This window comes from Montipora foliosa, chromosome 9 (genome assembly GCF_036669935.1).
Source record: "Montipora foliosa isolate CH-2021 chromosome 9, ASM3666993v2, whole genome shotgun sequence".
In the NCBI taxonomy this organism is placed as follows: Eukaryota; Metazoa; Cnidaria; class Anthozoa; order Scleractinia; family Acroporidae; genus Montipora; species Montipora foliosa.
Window position 1 is genome coordinate 10,189,371 of NC_090877.1, and position 15,000 is coordinate 10,204,370.

General features: G+C 38.7%; 1 protein-coding gene across 1 annotated transcript in view; it reads right to left on the minus strand.

The window, feature by feature from the left end:
* The window catches only part of LOC137969434 (uncharacterized), a 17,137-nt gene that overhangs the window by 1,133 nt on the left and 1,004 nt on the right, over nucleotides 1-15,000 (minus strand). The window contains exons 2-12 of the mRNA XM_068815657.1: nucleotides 10,962-11,226; nucleotides 10,248-10,344; nucleotides 8,889-8,950; nucleotides 7,024-7,095; nucleotides 5,767-5,832; nucleotides 5,422-5,563; nucleotides 4,641-4,974; nucleotides 4,112-4,222; nucleotides 3,877-3,938; nucleotides 3,609-3,668; nucleotides 211-447 (exon numbers count right to left, since the gene is read on the minus strand). Of these exons, the coding sequence (XP_068671758.1) occupies nucleotides 211-447; nucleotides 3,609-3,668; nucleotides 3,877-3,938; nucleotides 4,112-4,222; nucleotides 4,641-4,974; nucleotides 5,422-5,563; nucleotides 5,767-5,832; nucleotides 7,024-7,095; nucleotides 8,889-8,950; nucleotides 10,248-10,344; nucleotides 10,962-11,226 (1,508 nt within the window). The remainder of the gene's footprint in view (nucleotides 1-210; nucleotides 448-3,608; nucleotides 3,669-3,876; nucleotides 3,939-4,111; nucleotides 4,223-4,640; nucleotides 4,975-5,421; nucleotides 5,564-5,766; nucleotides 5,833-7,023; nucleotides 7,096-8,888; nucleotides 8,951-10,247; nucleotides 10,345-10,961; nucleotides 11,227-15,000) is intronic.

A 15,000-nucleotide genomic window follows, 5' to 3' on the forward strand; every position in this document is an offset into this window, starting at 1 on the left:
CAGTCATTTTTTCCCCAACACTTTTAACATAAATGATAATCCCAGTAACTAACAAGCAGGCTCATTTCCTATCATTTCAGATCAGGTTTTACAAAATTATGACACGAGCAAAGATTACCCTATACCAAGGGCCAATTCAAGCCTTTAACTTTCCATACTGACTATATAGCACTGGAAGTAACCTTTGGTATTAGCCACACCCCTTCTCACCTCTTCCAAACATTCCCTTGGCTTGCTCAGCTAGAGACATAAGCTTTGGATTCACATGCTGGTTGGCCTCCTTCAATATTGAAATCAAGTCTTTGGCTTGCTTGGCATTGCCAGTGGTAAAGAAGGTGTAAGAGGTTCCAGTTCGATCTGAGCGTGCTGTTCGGCCAATACGATGGACATAGTCTTCAGAACAACTTGGGAAGTCAAAGTTGATCACAAATTTGATATCGGAGATGTCTAAGGTAGGGCAGGAGAGTAGCAACAGGTCACAACATTTACTTGATTTTAGGTCATCAATAAAAAGAGGGCGTCACACCAAATGCCAGCTCCCTAAATTACATTTTGTGGAAATGCCAGAAACATTGCCTAAATACTCACATGGGTACAGTATTCCAAATAAAAGTGCAATGCTTTCCTGGATTGGAAGAGTCTTTATTTGCTTTCAACCCTTCAACTCCATTAAGAACAAGCATGACTTGTGGTTGACTTTCCCGATTAAACCTGCCTGTACTCTCAAGTTCACAAACAAGAAGCATGCATCTGCCCCAGAGTGGCATTATTTTAAGGCTGTTTCTACTCTGGGAGCCGGCATGAACAGTACACCATGGTAACACTTGAAGCAGGAACCACATCATGACTCAGTGCATCCAGATGATTGGGAGGGAAGGAACAGAGTGAGCGAAAGGACTATCCTACCGAAGGTTGTGCACTGAAGCAGTGCATTGTATTACTGCTATGCTAACAGTAATGCAACCTTTGTGGGCCCTTTAGATTCAACACTGCATTTTTTGGAAAATTGTTTCAAAGTTAGCCTTGATACAAGGTTTTTCTTTCAGTCTTTCTTGATAAATTTAACCTTCTGCACTGAACTTCTAAGCCAATGTCCAGTGCTTCTGGCTATTGCAGTTACTTATTCTTGGAAGTTGATGATGGTAAACTAGGAACCTTTTTAAAAATTTTTTTGCCGGTGGAGTTGTGTAAAACGTGCAATCAAGTCAGAGCACTGGACTTTGACTTGAAGTTTGAGGTTGTACAGATGTTTTTGGACAATGCGGAGGAGTCAGAATCTGCCAGGCCCCACAAATGTTGACACTACTGTGGAACCCAACTAAATCTGTACAACCATCAAACAACTCCAATACAAACTCTCCAAATGACTTTATTTAAACATCAGGTTTAATACACGCCTCACATGACAAAGGACTCGGGACTTCCTAATGTAGGAACCCTTTTGCTGTCTTAAGGCTTCTTTGCCTCAACTTAATGTAAAGGAGGCAACTTGAAATAAATTTGCTTCAGGTCCAAGACTAAGGACACTGACTCTCCGCCACTGCCAAGGCTCGTGGCATGCTGAAATCCTCACATTTAAAAGATTGTCAAACTTTGTATATATTATAAACGTAATTTCTCTTATCTCAATGGATGGACAATTTCCTGACATGGAAAAAAAATTTGGCATCCATATGCATGTGCCCATCTGACAGTAGCCCACAAGATTGCAAAGTCACTGGTTGTTTCTCCCAAACTCTGAAATATGTTCAGATAAAACACTTAATGACCAGAACTTAACAAAGAAAGATTAGTGTTAGAACTGCTCCTATCCCTCCAGCACAGCTGACAAACCCAGGTCATGCAGAGTTCCTTCCCATCAAGGGCAACAGTAACCACAGCATAGGTGATGATGCACCCTCCGATTAAAATAAGAAACCTACTATTGGGTTGAAAAGAACAGATGGTAGAGTTAGTATATCATCAAACAAACATTTCAATTTTCAATAAAATGTACCTAATAAATTACTTAAGGTTGTCTGTAGCACTCTTATAAGTAGGGGTTTCGATGGAGTTCTAGCTGGTGGCAGGTTTGAGAAGAGGAACTGACTGAACGAACGAGGGGCCTAGGGATGTCTGCAGGCATGTTATTTTTAAAGCAACACTTCCAATTTCAAAAGCAAAATTGATGATCATGTTTAAACAACTTCATGTTATCAATGTCCAAATGAGTTTTAACTTAAGTCCGAAAGAATCTGCCTTTAATTTTTTCAATTTAACTCACTAATGTGAGTGACGTAGCCAACACAATTTTCCCTTTCGTAAACAAGCAATGCCATTTGGACCAGACTTAAAACAATTTTCACTGTCAAGTTTGTCATTTGCAAAATAATGAGGGAAAAAAAATACTAAATATAGGACTAGATTAGCAGCATATGTCCCTTAAAATTAAAAAAAAAAATTAGGAAAAAGAAATTGGAAAAAGTTGATCAAACAATGTTGAACTCGGTTCAATGGCTTAAGAGCAAATGCACTTAACGCTACACTATCCAGGGATGGCACTAGGATTTTTCAATCTGGGTCCTGGGACCCGCATGTTCGGCCAAATTGGGGTCCCAAGCATTTTTTGGGGGTCCCAAAATCTTGGTGACCCTTTGCGAGAAAAAAAAAATGTTTTAAATTATGAGAAAAAGAGAGTAACCAACTTAGAATTAATATTGACGCATATGCATAGGAACGGCCGACAAAGGCTTTTTCTAGAGCCGTTACATTCATTCCTGGACAAGAACACCGTTAATGAAAGAGCACCCTTTCCAAGGGTTTACGCATCACTGGTTTCCTCCCTTAGGAGCAATGAACAGTGATGTCTTTTGCTACATTTTTGCATTCAGTGACTTGCAGAGTACATTCTTCTGAAGAAGACCGCAGAAGGCGGTCGAAATGTTTTAAACCCCATTTCTTAGAACTTCAATTATGATCACAGATCGCTCCAACAGTTTTACAAGCAACAGAATATACTGACAAATCAAAGCAAGTTGTGTGAGTTATTTAAGTCAGTGCCTTGCGTCCTGGGACGCATTAAAGTTTCGATCATGCATTTTTTGGATTTTATTTGCGTAAAAATGCACGATTTCTGCGTTAACGCGATCCCTGCTATCGAAACAATGGCTTCACGCTTGCAATTTCAAAGTATTTAAATTCAGCTGATCCTAACAATTTGTTGAAAGCTAACCGAATAAAAAGGCTTGGTTACTAAGAATGGCATAGACCATCAGAAATGGCATCGCTTGTTTAAGCAATGGAAATTAGTGTACCCAACAGACTTAATCGCCTAACTTATTGTTTTACCAAATTCAAATCCCTGGGATTACATTGTAAGATTCTTTGTTTATAATGTAGCATTCATACTGAAATGATATGAAAATACCTGGAACAAAATGTTTTAGTCCTTAAGTGTCTGAATTGGGTACAACACTGAGTTAGCCGATTAGGTCTATGGTTTTTGTTGACTGTCAGTATCTAATGAAACCACTGACTTTTTAGTTAATACATATAAACAAGCAGTCAGTATCAAATGTCCTACAAAAGGGAATTAAACAGGAAATGAAATGAAAGAAACCATAACAAACCTAATCCCCGAGAAGCAACATCAGTAGCAACAAGGATGGGAGCATTGCCCTTTCTGAATTCTACAAATCAAACAAACAAAATCCAATAATTATTACAAAAGTGTGTGGGGTTGATGAAAAAAGACCATGAAGAGTTATCTTTTCAATGAAGCATTCCCCAACTTCCTTGCAGTGGTATCAAGCCATTCTTTTTCTTGAATGTACAATGCAACTATGTGCAAAATAACTATTGCTGGTTATCAAAAGTGTGAACCAAGAAATAACTTACCATTGAGTACCCAATCTCTCTCTGGCTGAGATTTGTCACCATGAATACACATTGCAGGCCATCTAAAGAAATTAAAGTGACTGACTCAGTGCGCAGTTAAACAAACTGCACCTTTAATTTTATCGACGTGATTATTCAAGAGCATCAGTAACGAGGAATTGTCTCCACAATGAGGTCAGAGATAAAGTCATCAGCTGCTCTTCTGCAACAGAGAAAGAAAACAAAGACAACATACCCATCTCTGCGCATCCTTCTTGTCAGTTCGTCAGCTCTTCTCTTTGTTTCTGTGAAAATGAGTGACTTGTTCTCTGCTTCACCCATGATTTCTTCAAGCAGTTTAATTAGCCTGGCAAAAGTGAACAAATGTGTGTTACATAAAGCAACAAAGGTGGGACACTCACACATTCAAATAGTTCTAATGCTTACTATCTTGAAAAAGGTCAATCACTTTCTTACTGTAATTTATATAATTCTGCTGAACCTCATCCTCAAGCACCAATGGTGTTTTGGCTTCCAGCGCCAAGAGTTGACCCAAAACCACGGATGTCGAAAATCACTTGACGTGTGACATAACCTACCTATCAGCATCTTTGCTTCCCATGGTACAGTCATACTTGGCTGTACCATGCAATTTGGTGCTTAGTTTGGTGCTTAGCGCTTGAAGGTGAGATTCCACAGAATTATAAAAAATAACGGGAAAGGCTTTGATATCTGTTCGCCTGAAATTTTTGGAGACCTCATAAATTGGTGGTCAGCAAACTTACTTGTAATCTTTCTCTGTTTCATCACAAACATCCACTATCTGTAGAATCTTGTGGTTGGCAGTAAGACCTATAGAACCAACTGTGATGTGAACATAATCATTTAGGAAATCAGATGCTAGCCCTTGCACCTCTTTAGGCCACGTTGCACTCCACATGAGCGTCTGCCTATCTGGTCGGATCTGTTCAATGATAGTCCTGATTTGTGGTTCAAAACCCATGTCTAGCATTCTGTCGGCTTCATCAAGAACCAAGTAAGTGCATCGTCGAAGGTTTGTTTTGCGAGCCTCAAGCATGTCTATCAGCCGCCCTGGTGTAGCTATACAAATTTCCACACCTGCAACCAACAATCATCATTTTACATCAGGCTGTAATCATCAAAACATCACTCTCATTAAGCCGATCAGTACCAACCAATCACAAGGCTGCTGCCTCAGAAAATTTTAAAGGGGCCCTCAGAGCTAAACGCTGAGAACTTAGGAGCCCAACATATGAAGTGAAAGGTGTTGCTGTGAAAAATTAAGGAGCCCAAAGCTATTCTTTGGGAGCCCCAGGCTACCAGGCTCCTGTTAGGCAACAGCCTTGAATCACACTTCTACTTTGTTGCTAGTTTGTTTATGCATACACCTCTATTGCAAGTGCCACATTTACAAAGGGAAACGGGACTTTGCCTTGTTCCTTTCTAATGCCTAGCCATTAGATTAGCCACTCTCAACAAACTGACCCTTTATTCAGAGACGACCCTGAAGACTCAAACGAAAGACTAAAACCACACAATCCTTACCCCTTTCCAGTTCTCGAATTTGAGGTCCTTTTGGGGCTCCGCCATAAATGCATGAGCTTCTCACTTTAGAATTCCTTCCATACTGAGAGGATACTGCCTGCACTTGCTGGGCCAATTCTCTTGTTGGACAAAGGCAAAGTGCCTAAAACAAAACAAGGCCAAGTAAGTCTTGCTTTGAACAAGAAAATTATTCTTAAATGACAATGCTCCCTCTGGGTTTTCTGCCCTTCATATTATTAACAGACTTCCACAAAACAACGCACTAATGGTCCAATACTTATATGGCAATAAATGGTCGAATGATAGGTGTCTTGTGTTATGCAAAAGAAACCATCAGAGACTTACAATGGGACCATCTCCAGGTTGAAGAAGTGGTTGGTTGTTGATGTGCACAATGGCAGGAAGAATGAACTGCAAAGGGACAAAAAGAAAGGCAACAATAGACACAAATTCCTATGTAACCTGCAAGCTTAATTAAGGTTCATTTAATAGTATTACTTAACAAGCGGACCAATAATAATAATAATAATAATAATAATAATAATAATAATAATAATAATAATAATAATAATAATAATAATAATAATAAAAAATCCTTAATGGATAGAATTAATAGTACACGAGATAGCTAGAATCAATAGCAAAGGAGATGCAAAAGACAGTATTGAGGAAAAGTGAATCCCTTATTAGAAAAATGTTATCTGGACTGTTGACATGATGTGTCTATTATTTAGCTAACAAATTTTGGTAGTTAAAGTCTCCCCACACTCTCTTGGCAACACACAAGTTTTAAGGAAACATCAGTTTAATTAAGTAGTAAAGGTTTGAAATTATTTAAACAAGATCGTAAAAGATTTGTTTTGAACGGAAAAATTTGTGGCATCACAAAATAAACACATTCGCATCTTGTTACTTCTTCAGCATTGAATTGTGTCACACGATAAACTCTTTCTTAAAATTGAAAAGGATGTGTTAAAGTGAGAAATTCGTTCTCATTTACTTTTAATTCGGTGACAAGTTGTGACATGGTCGAAGGGAAAGATTATTATTTTTCATTCAATTTGCTTCGGCTTTCATCGAGCGGTTTTACAAAGACTACGGCAAATAAAGCATCATTTTAAAGATTGAATCAACGAACGAGGCAACACACAGATTTGAAGGAAGTGTTGGTTTAATTATCCTCATTTTAACTTGTTTCAATCTGTCAAATTCTTACCTGAGATTTAAAAATTATTGCATTACCCGCACCTTCCTATTACCTGCAGCAACCCCGGTTTACTGGAAAATTAACGCAATACCCGCGGGTAATCGGCCGGAAATTACGGCAATTAATTTCCATCTGAATTTTTGAACATCTTTCAACAAGTGGGATATGTGGGGGAGACAACTAGGCCTACTACACAGTGATCACTTTTCTTGTATTCTAGATTGTGGATATATTAGTATATTTCAAATTTACTTTATAGGAATGGGACAAAATTGTATAGATGGTTAATTCAAGAACTGCTACTACTACTACTACTACCACCACCACTATGTGGTCCACACAACATCTCCACCCCTGAGAATCAAATCAATAACTTAAAACTGCATGCAACTTACTGAGATAGTTTTTCCTGACCCTGTTTGTGCAATCCCAACAAGATCTCTACCACTCAGTGCCACTGGCCAGCCCTAAAATAATTAAATTTAAGAAGGAAGAAAACACCTTACTTTTACAACAGCAGCTTAACCCATTGACACCTAAACCAGCCAAAACCGGCCGCGCGCGATGACCCCTGAAATACCTAAACCGGCCAAAACCGGCCGCACAAAATGGCGTCTCGATCGGAGTTGATCTTAGGCCTCTACCCAGTCTCCCTTAGGAAATCTAAATTTTTTGTTGTTATGGAGATTTAGAAGGATAATTGACCAATCATTTGCCGTGTTGTGAGCATATTTTGACAGCTGATAAGAGACCCCACAAGGGCTGGCTTTTTGCCCTTTCGATCGCGCGATCAAATTACGCGAAAACAACAGCCGATGCGTCAGATAGCGCACCGAACGATGGGGATATTCATGCTTTTTTTTTTCGGATTCGGACGATCTAGGGATCTAAGGGATCTTTTATGGTTTTCCTGTAAGAGGAGGGGATATTAGAAACAAAAATTTTGATTTAGATGGCTTTAAAAGTGACGAAGAAGACGGTGAAAACCTAGAGACCGATGATAAACAAGAAGCTCGCTGGAATGATCAGCTTGATAGTATTCAAGTTCCAGATTTCGTGGCAGCCACTGCTCGGTATTTCGTTTTAGATAATCAGAATGAATTAAATATTTTTCCTAGTTTTCATAGGAGATGATCTATGGGAATTAATGGTAAACGAAACGAGTAGGTATGCCTGTCAAAAACTGTTAAAACCCCCGGGCGCATTACCTTTTTTCATGGAGTAAGCCGCGCAGAATTAAAGGCCTTCGTAGCAATTAACGTCATAATGGGCATTGATTTGCTCCGAAATTTAGCTTTATATTGATCAACCGATGGATTTTTTGCAAATAACAAGTTTTTTTTGTCCTAACATAATTTGGTAATCGAAGGAATTTTCACCTTCGGCATACCTCGGAAGATCAGTGTCTTCAACAAATAAATCAATCCGATCGTGCGTTTATATTCCGTAAATGCGAGAATACCTCCAGCGATTTTCTCTGTTGGTTTTCTTGTGTTTTGTAAGTTATCTTTCAGTGAAAGTTTTCGAAAGAGCACTTTTGTACACAATTTGACCTTGTTTGTTCTCTCATGAAACATGATAGTGATCAATTAACTAAATTAATCTTGCGGTTTTGTGCACGTGTATTTCGACAAACAGAAAGCTCCTCGTGAAATTTTGTTTCGGCAGCGGCGTTTGGGCATAATTTTTGCACTTATACCTGCAAGAAAACAAAGCGATTGGAATAAATTTCAAGAAATTTTTATCCATTGAGTGGTTAGATTTAACTGTAAATTGCACAAGGCATATTTTGAGTTATAATATATATTTTTCAAGCGCTTTGTTTAGTTAGCGATCAAAAACTTTCTTGAATGCTTAACGCGCGCTGCTTCGAAAATTCTACCTTTACATTTTCAGTTGAGCCTTAGGACGTGTTTTCAATCACTTTTTAGCAATATTTTTACATCATCTGGAAGTTCACTGTTTCTTCTTCAAGGTGAACTTAATTCTAGAACTCAGTATCTTGTGTACATTTACTGCGCATATGGTTTATTTTTAACGCTCGCTTTCCACTGCAAAACCTCGCAAATTTTCCAAGTTTCTTACACATCACACACACGGCACGCGAATTTTTCAATGGGTTAAGTATATACTCATCTTAAGTAACAAAGACTGCTTAAAATATTGAACATATTTTAATTTCTCATCACTTGGGACTAGAAAGCCACCTATTCTAACAATCCAGTCACCAAAAAATCATGGCAAAGGACTTTTTTCAAACCTGTGCTTGAATCACTGTGGGTTGTTGAAATCCTTCTTTCCTAATTGTGTCCATGATGTAACCTGAAAGGTCACAGTAAAAGTCCGCCTTAGCTATTGTTGTCGTAAAAGATGGTTTTAACAGACATTCAACAGGGCGAGACGAAAATGAAAAGATGAGGTTGCCCTTCGGGCAAGCTGTTACTTGAGGTTACTAGCCCGACGGTCTGAGGAGCTAGCCCAAAATTAAATTGTTTATAAAGAATAATCAGATTTATTTAATTATGCAAAATACAAGTAATGATACCATGCATAGATATAAACTAATTTTTCGTAGTATTTTCAATTGATTCTTGATTTTATTTACAGACGCAACAAAAATGCGGCGCAAAACGTTGTCACGCTACGTTAATTTGGCCTCATAACGTTATCATTTTCTCTCAGGAGCTTTCTGCTACACACTTCTTGGTATAAAAGCTCAATTTATCATCAGAAAAGAGGAACCAACGGTGCTTGCCCGTCGGGCAAGCTACGATAAGAAAGTGCTAGCCCGGCAACTCATTCCACTAGCCCCGGGCTATCGGACAGCACTTTTGTCGCGCCCTGCATTCAACAGGGTGAAGAGTAAATTTTGAGAGTTTATGAAACTAGCTTAGCTGGGAAAGTGACATGCAGAAAACTTTACTTCATCCCAGATGATTTTATATCTCATGTTGCTGGAAAAGGAAGCAAAATTAATTAGGGGACACCTGCATTGCTTTGAAAGGCAGGGCATTTCAGAAAGGATTAGTTGGATCTTAAGGCAGCATCAAATCAAAGTCTCCTTCAAACCATTGAGAACTGTGAACAGTTTGTTCCCGCGACCGAAAGCCCAAGAAAAGGTTGACTAGCCACAATCTGGCACAGTGTACAAAATCAGTTGCAACAATTGCAGTTGCGTATACTATGGTCAAACCGAACGATCACTCAAAACTCGCATTACAGAACACAAAAGGGCTGTTGCTATGTTTGACCATCACTCCAAGATTGCCTGCCATGTCCAAGAAAACAACCACAAAATGGATTTTGGTAGTGTCAGAGTAGTTGGACACGAGGCTATGTTATTTGAATCACGTGTGCTACTGTCATATTGCAACTGAGGAAGGCTTAAGCACCAGCCGAAACGTCTTGCACGAAACATTAAAAAAACTAGTTAGTGTCAAACCATTATCTTACAATAATCTAAGTTACCAAGCATAAATCTGGAAACACCTTAGTTTTATTGGGCAAAAAAGGATTTAATTGTTTCCAACAATCTAAACCTTTGTGAGCATTTACAAGACCCAAACAGTTCAGCTGGCAAGGAAAATAGAGTTAACACCCCAGAAATTGGACAACTTACTTGGAAAACCTGCTTCCTCAAAAGCAAGCACCGGTTTGGGAACATTTCTGCCACTGACCGACAGTTCAGAACGGTGTCTGTATCCTTCAACTTCATGCTAAGATAAAAATAAAATAAGAACTTTAATTTTTTTTTTAGGCTATAAAGTGCAAGCTCTTTGCATTGAAACACCTTAAACAAAAACATTTAAAGTGGTACTATGATCAAAAAATCACTTTCTTTTTTTCCTTCAGATTTTGAAAGTGATTTTTATCCAAAGACTGTTTACTTTGAATTTCATGGTCTGCCATTACTCACAGCCAAAACTGACCGACAGGACCTCATAGGGTTGGATTTCGGGAGAAGTGATGTAATTTACTCAATAGCTTAAAATTTCAGCGGGTAAACGCAGTTTATTATGTATGCAAAACACAAGTTAAACAATGTAAAAGCCCAAAACTCTTGCATATTAATTCAGTCACATACAAACACAATGCATTCTTAAACTACAGTACCACTCAGAGATAAGCGAACCACCAAACGTGTTTAAACTATCTTCAACTAGTTTGCGTTTGACTTTCAATGCACTTAACACGAACGCGTTGACTTTATCAAGAGAGGTGATAATGTAAATTGGCCACTGTACAGAGATTCTAAAAGCCTTCTGTACGGGGGCCAATTTACATTATCAACTCTGTTGAAAAAACCAAATTTTTTTGACAGAACACTGCTTACCATGGATCTGTTCTGAACGTTTGGATGTTCGCGGTAAAAATCCTTCTTGATTTTAGGAAGAGCATCAAGGTCCCACTTTGGTTTCCTGAGATACTGCCCTGGCTGGTTATTCAACTTGTCCTTTTTGCCAAAACCTCCACCTCCTCCACCACCCCCACCTCTAAATGAAGAGCCAAATGACCCCCCTCCACGACCCCCACCACCTCCTCGTCCACCACCGCCACGACCACCACGTCCTCCTCCACCAAAGCCACCACCTCCAAAGCTAGAGAGAAAAGCATAAAAACAATAATTCTTAAAATCTGGTACACTCACTTCAATAATATTATTATTATCATTGCTTAAGGACGTTCGCGCTAATTGTTTGTGCACAACGTTACTGCGCAGGTAACGCGACTGTAATATGTCACGCATTACTTCGAGCATTAGTGAAGTTGAGGTTTTAAAACCTTTGCAAAAACCGTGGACGATAAGTCTTGCACAGCGTTGGATCAGAGAAGATCGTGATCAGTCAAAATTGATTTAAAATATTTATGAAAGTCAAGTAGACTACTGCACGACTGATATTCGCGAGGGTTTATCAGTCGTGCACTAGTCTACTTGACTTTCATACAAATTTTTCAAGCATCAGTTAAAATAACATGGCGACAAAAACGCCGAGGAAAAAATTCCAGGCCGGCAAAAGAATGGCACATTTATTTCCGAATCATCATGAAACTTCAAAGAGAAGTGAGCGGGAGGATGGAAAAGCTCTGGAAAAGGTAGCTGATCGAGTAGACTAGTGGCTGAAAGTTTGGAAAACTCGAGGACGAACCGTTGCGTAAATTTAATGGGGCTGTTTCTTTTTAATGTTTTTATTACCCTTCGAACTTAAGTTCAAAGTGAATGCATGTTTTTAAAGTTCTTTTCCTTTACTTTCGTGAAAATTGAGCAGTATTTTCGCCCTCGTCCGCTTGAATAGTGCGGACCTGCGTGGAAACAATCAGCGATTGAATTTCGCAAAAAAACACACTCCAGAGGATGAGCATGACGGCAATGGAGAGATATTATACAAAACACCAACCAAATGAAGATGACCCCTGCTTCAAACTTCGTTGCTATGCTCGAGAAAGGTTTTTTTTTTCGGTAAAAACCTTTCATCTCTTCAACGATCGATCCTCTCTTGGGTTTCAGCCCTTGCCCGACAGGTCACGCAAAAGCGTGACAAACGAACTTTTCTAAAAGCTTTGCAAAATCACATCGATTTTACTCGTTCAGATCATCGGTAACCCCTATTTTTTTAATCATGAATCACTTACTTTACTTACTATCTACAAAATATGATGAAATGAAAAAATTCTCACCGTAAGAAGTTATCTTTTTTTAACATTTTCTTTCCTCGTGCCATCGAATTCTGGTAGTGGTTGCAACGGATAGAGCTTACGAAAACGCTCGTCGAGGATGAACTCTACTGTTTACCACATCCCTAGTGGCATACAATTATCTAAAAATCTCACTCCTAAAAACCTATGCACGGAAACTTTCACTCCAACTGTTCATTTTTATGATTTTCGATGGATGAGCAGATGAGCCTACATCTCGCTATTATGACCGATTTCTCGAAATTAAGGCATTTTTCCACTGCCCCCATTTTTTTTTTCATTTTTGGAGTAAGTACTTTATGACGTAACTCTAGGCAAGAAATGAAGAAATTTTCACCGTAGGAAGATTCTGAAATAATTTGGGGGTCACTGACTTTGTTTCCGAGAAAATGGCAGTGGAAAAATGCCTTAATTTCAATAAATCGGTCATAATAATGAGAAGTAGCCTCATCTGCTCATCCATTGAAAATCATAAAACTAAACTGTTAGAGTGAATTCGAAGGTTTCCATGCATAGGTTTTTATGAGTGGGATTTTTAGATAATTGCATGTCACTAGGGATGTCGTAAACAGTAGAGTTCATCCTCAACGAGCGTTTTCGTAAGCTCTACCCGTTGCAACCACTTCCGGAATTCAATGCAGACGTCATCTTCATTTGCACAAAAGTAAAGGAAAAGAACTTCAATAACATGCATTCATTTGGAAATAAATGTGCCATTCTTTTGCCGGCCTGGAAATTTTCCCCCAGCACTTTTGTTGCCATGTCATTTTCACCAATGCTTGAAAAATATTAAAAGTCAAGGAGACTAGTGCATGACTGATAAAACAACGTGAATATCAGTCGTGTAGTAGTCTACTTGACTTTCATAAATCTTAATTTTGACTGACCACGATCTTCCCTGATCCAACGCTGTGCAAGACTTATTGTCGACGGTTTTTGCAAAGGTTTTAAAACCTTAACCTCACTAATGCTGGAAGTAATGTGTGACATATTACAGTCGCGTTACCCCTGTTGTAATGTGCACAAACAATTAGCACAAACGTCCTATAAAAGTGAGACAATCAGCTACTTTCATATAACCTACAATGCATTTTGTCTTCCTCACAAATTTTGCTTAAACTATTATTTTGTCAACTATTTCCAAGTGAATTTGAAAACAATAAGGAGCAATTGCAGAATATCCCGCAACACACCACCACTATTGTTTCCCCTAGGCGGTATTCTTTGAAGATTGAGTCGGAATACAACAGAGCTTATTCTTATTCAATGAAATGCCAATAAGTTGCACAGTATTTTGCAATTTAGCAACCATAGTTTATGTGAAAACAACGTAGGTTATATGAAATTAGCCCATTGGCAACACTTTCGACCCGTCAATGATAATTTAACATTTCACTGAAGTTCAGTTTGTTGCATGCTTTCCAAGCGAATTTCAAGCATTGGTTTGTTTACTACCGAAAAAAAGATGATCGATCGCATTTGAATTTTGACTCGTGTGACCATTTGGAGCGACCCGCTTTGTGACGTCTTCCATACGTGTGAAACTGTAAGACCACTCATTTTGTACTTTAATCCTATATCTCCAAAACATTCCAGGTAGAACTCTGTTGAAAAATCTCACCCTCCGCTCAACCATCAGTGACCACATATCACTTCCAAACGGTGGAAAGCTTTTTGTACACATTCATTTCACGCTGCAGTCTTTTTCTTTATTTTCTCACAGCCTCGTTCACATCAAGAAGAACACCTCACAAATCGGGGCGCTCCAAATGGTCACATGAGCAAGTCGAAATTCACATGCGATCAATCATTTTTTTCTGAGTGCAAACAGTTTAGTGATTTTGGTAGCATCGTGAGCAAAATGAACAATAACCCGACTGCGAAGTGTGTTAAAATTTTGTTTTGTGCAACCCAAGTCAATATAATTCCAGGCACACACTTGTCTTGGTTCTTGTTTTGAACTTAACTTGTCTGTTTTGCAAATCATGTAACTTTTTCGGAGTTAGTGTTAAAAATAATGTGTTTAACATCAAATTTGCATGCATTCAATGAGGGTGGTAAAGGGTATTTTCATGAACCGTAAATTGCCTTTTTTATTTTCCGTGAAATGTGAAATGGCCTTTTTTCCCTCATGAAACGAGATTTTGTCAATTACCACGAGCTGTGATTCTCGAAAATACTTATCCATGAAATCAGAATCGGGTGTTTGATTCACCGTGAACTGTAACATGATTTTGCTCCATGTTTTTGTTTGTTTGTATTATTTTGCGGGAGAAGGAGCCTGAGAAATTATAACAATAGCCTGTCAATATACAACGACTACATCCAGATTGCATGATTCATTCAAGTGAAATGTTCGCTTGGTGGTCAATCAACATGGCGAAAACTAGCTTGGAAATTGTCTCACAAGGTTGCGAGACTATTCCCAATGTAACCGTTCCGATGAGTTTCTTTATGGCAGACGGCTGTAGCTGTTAACAAAGCTGTGTAACAAAAAGTTCTCTTTATTTCCGTGAAACGTTAAATGGCCATTTTATTGCCTGTGAAATGTGAAACGGCCATTTTATTTTCCGTGAAACGTGATGATGACCCCCTTTACCACCCTCTTCAATCACTTGATTTTTAATACTGGCTATGGCAAAGTCAAGGGCTGACGATGAATCACTTATATTTGTTAT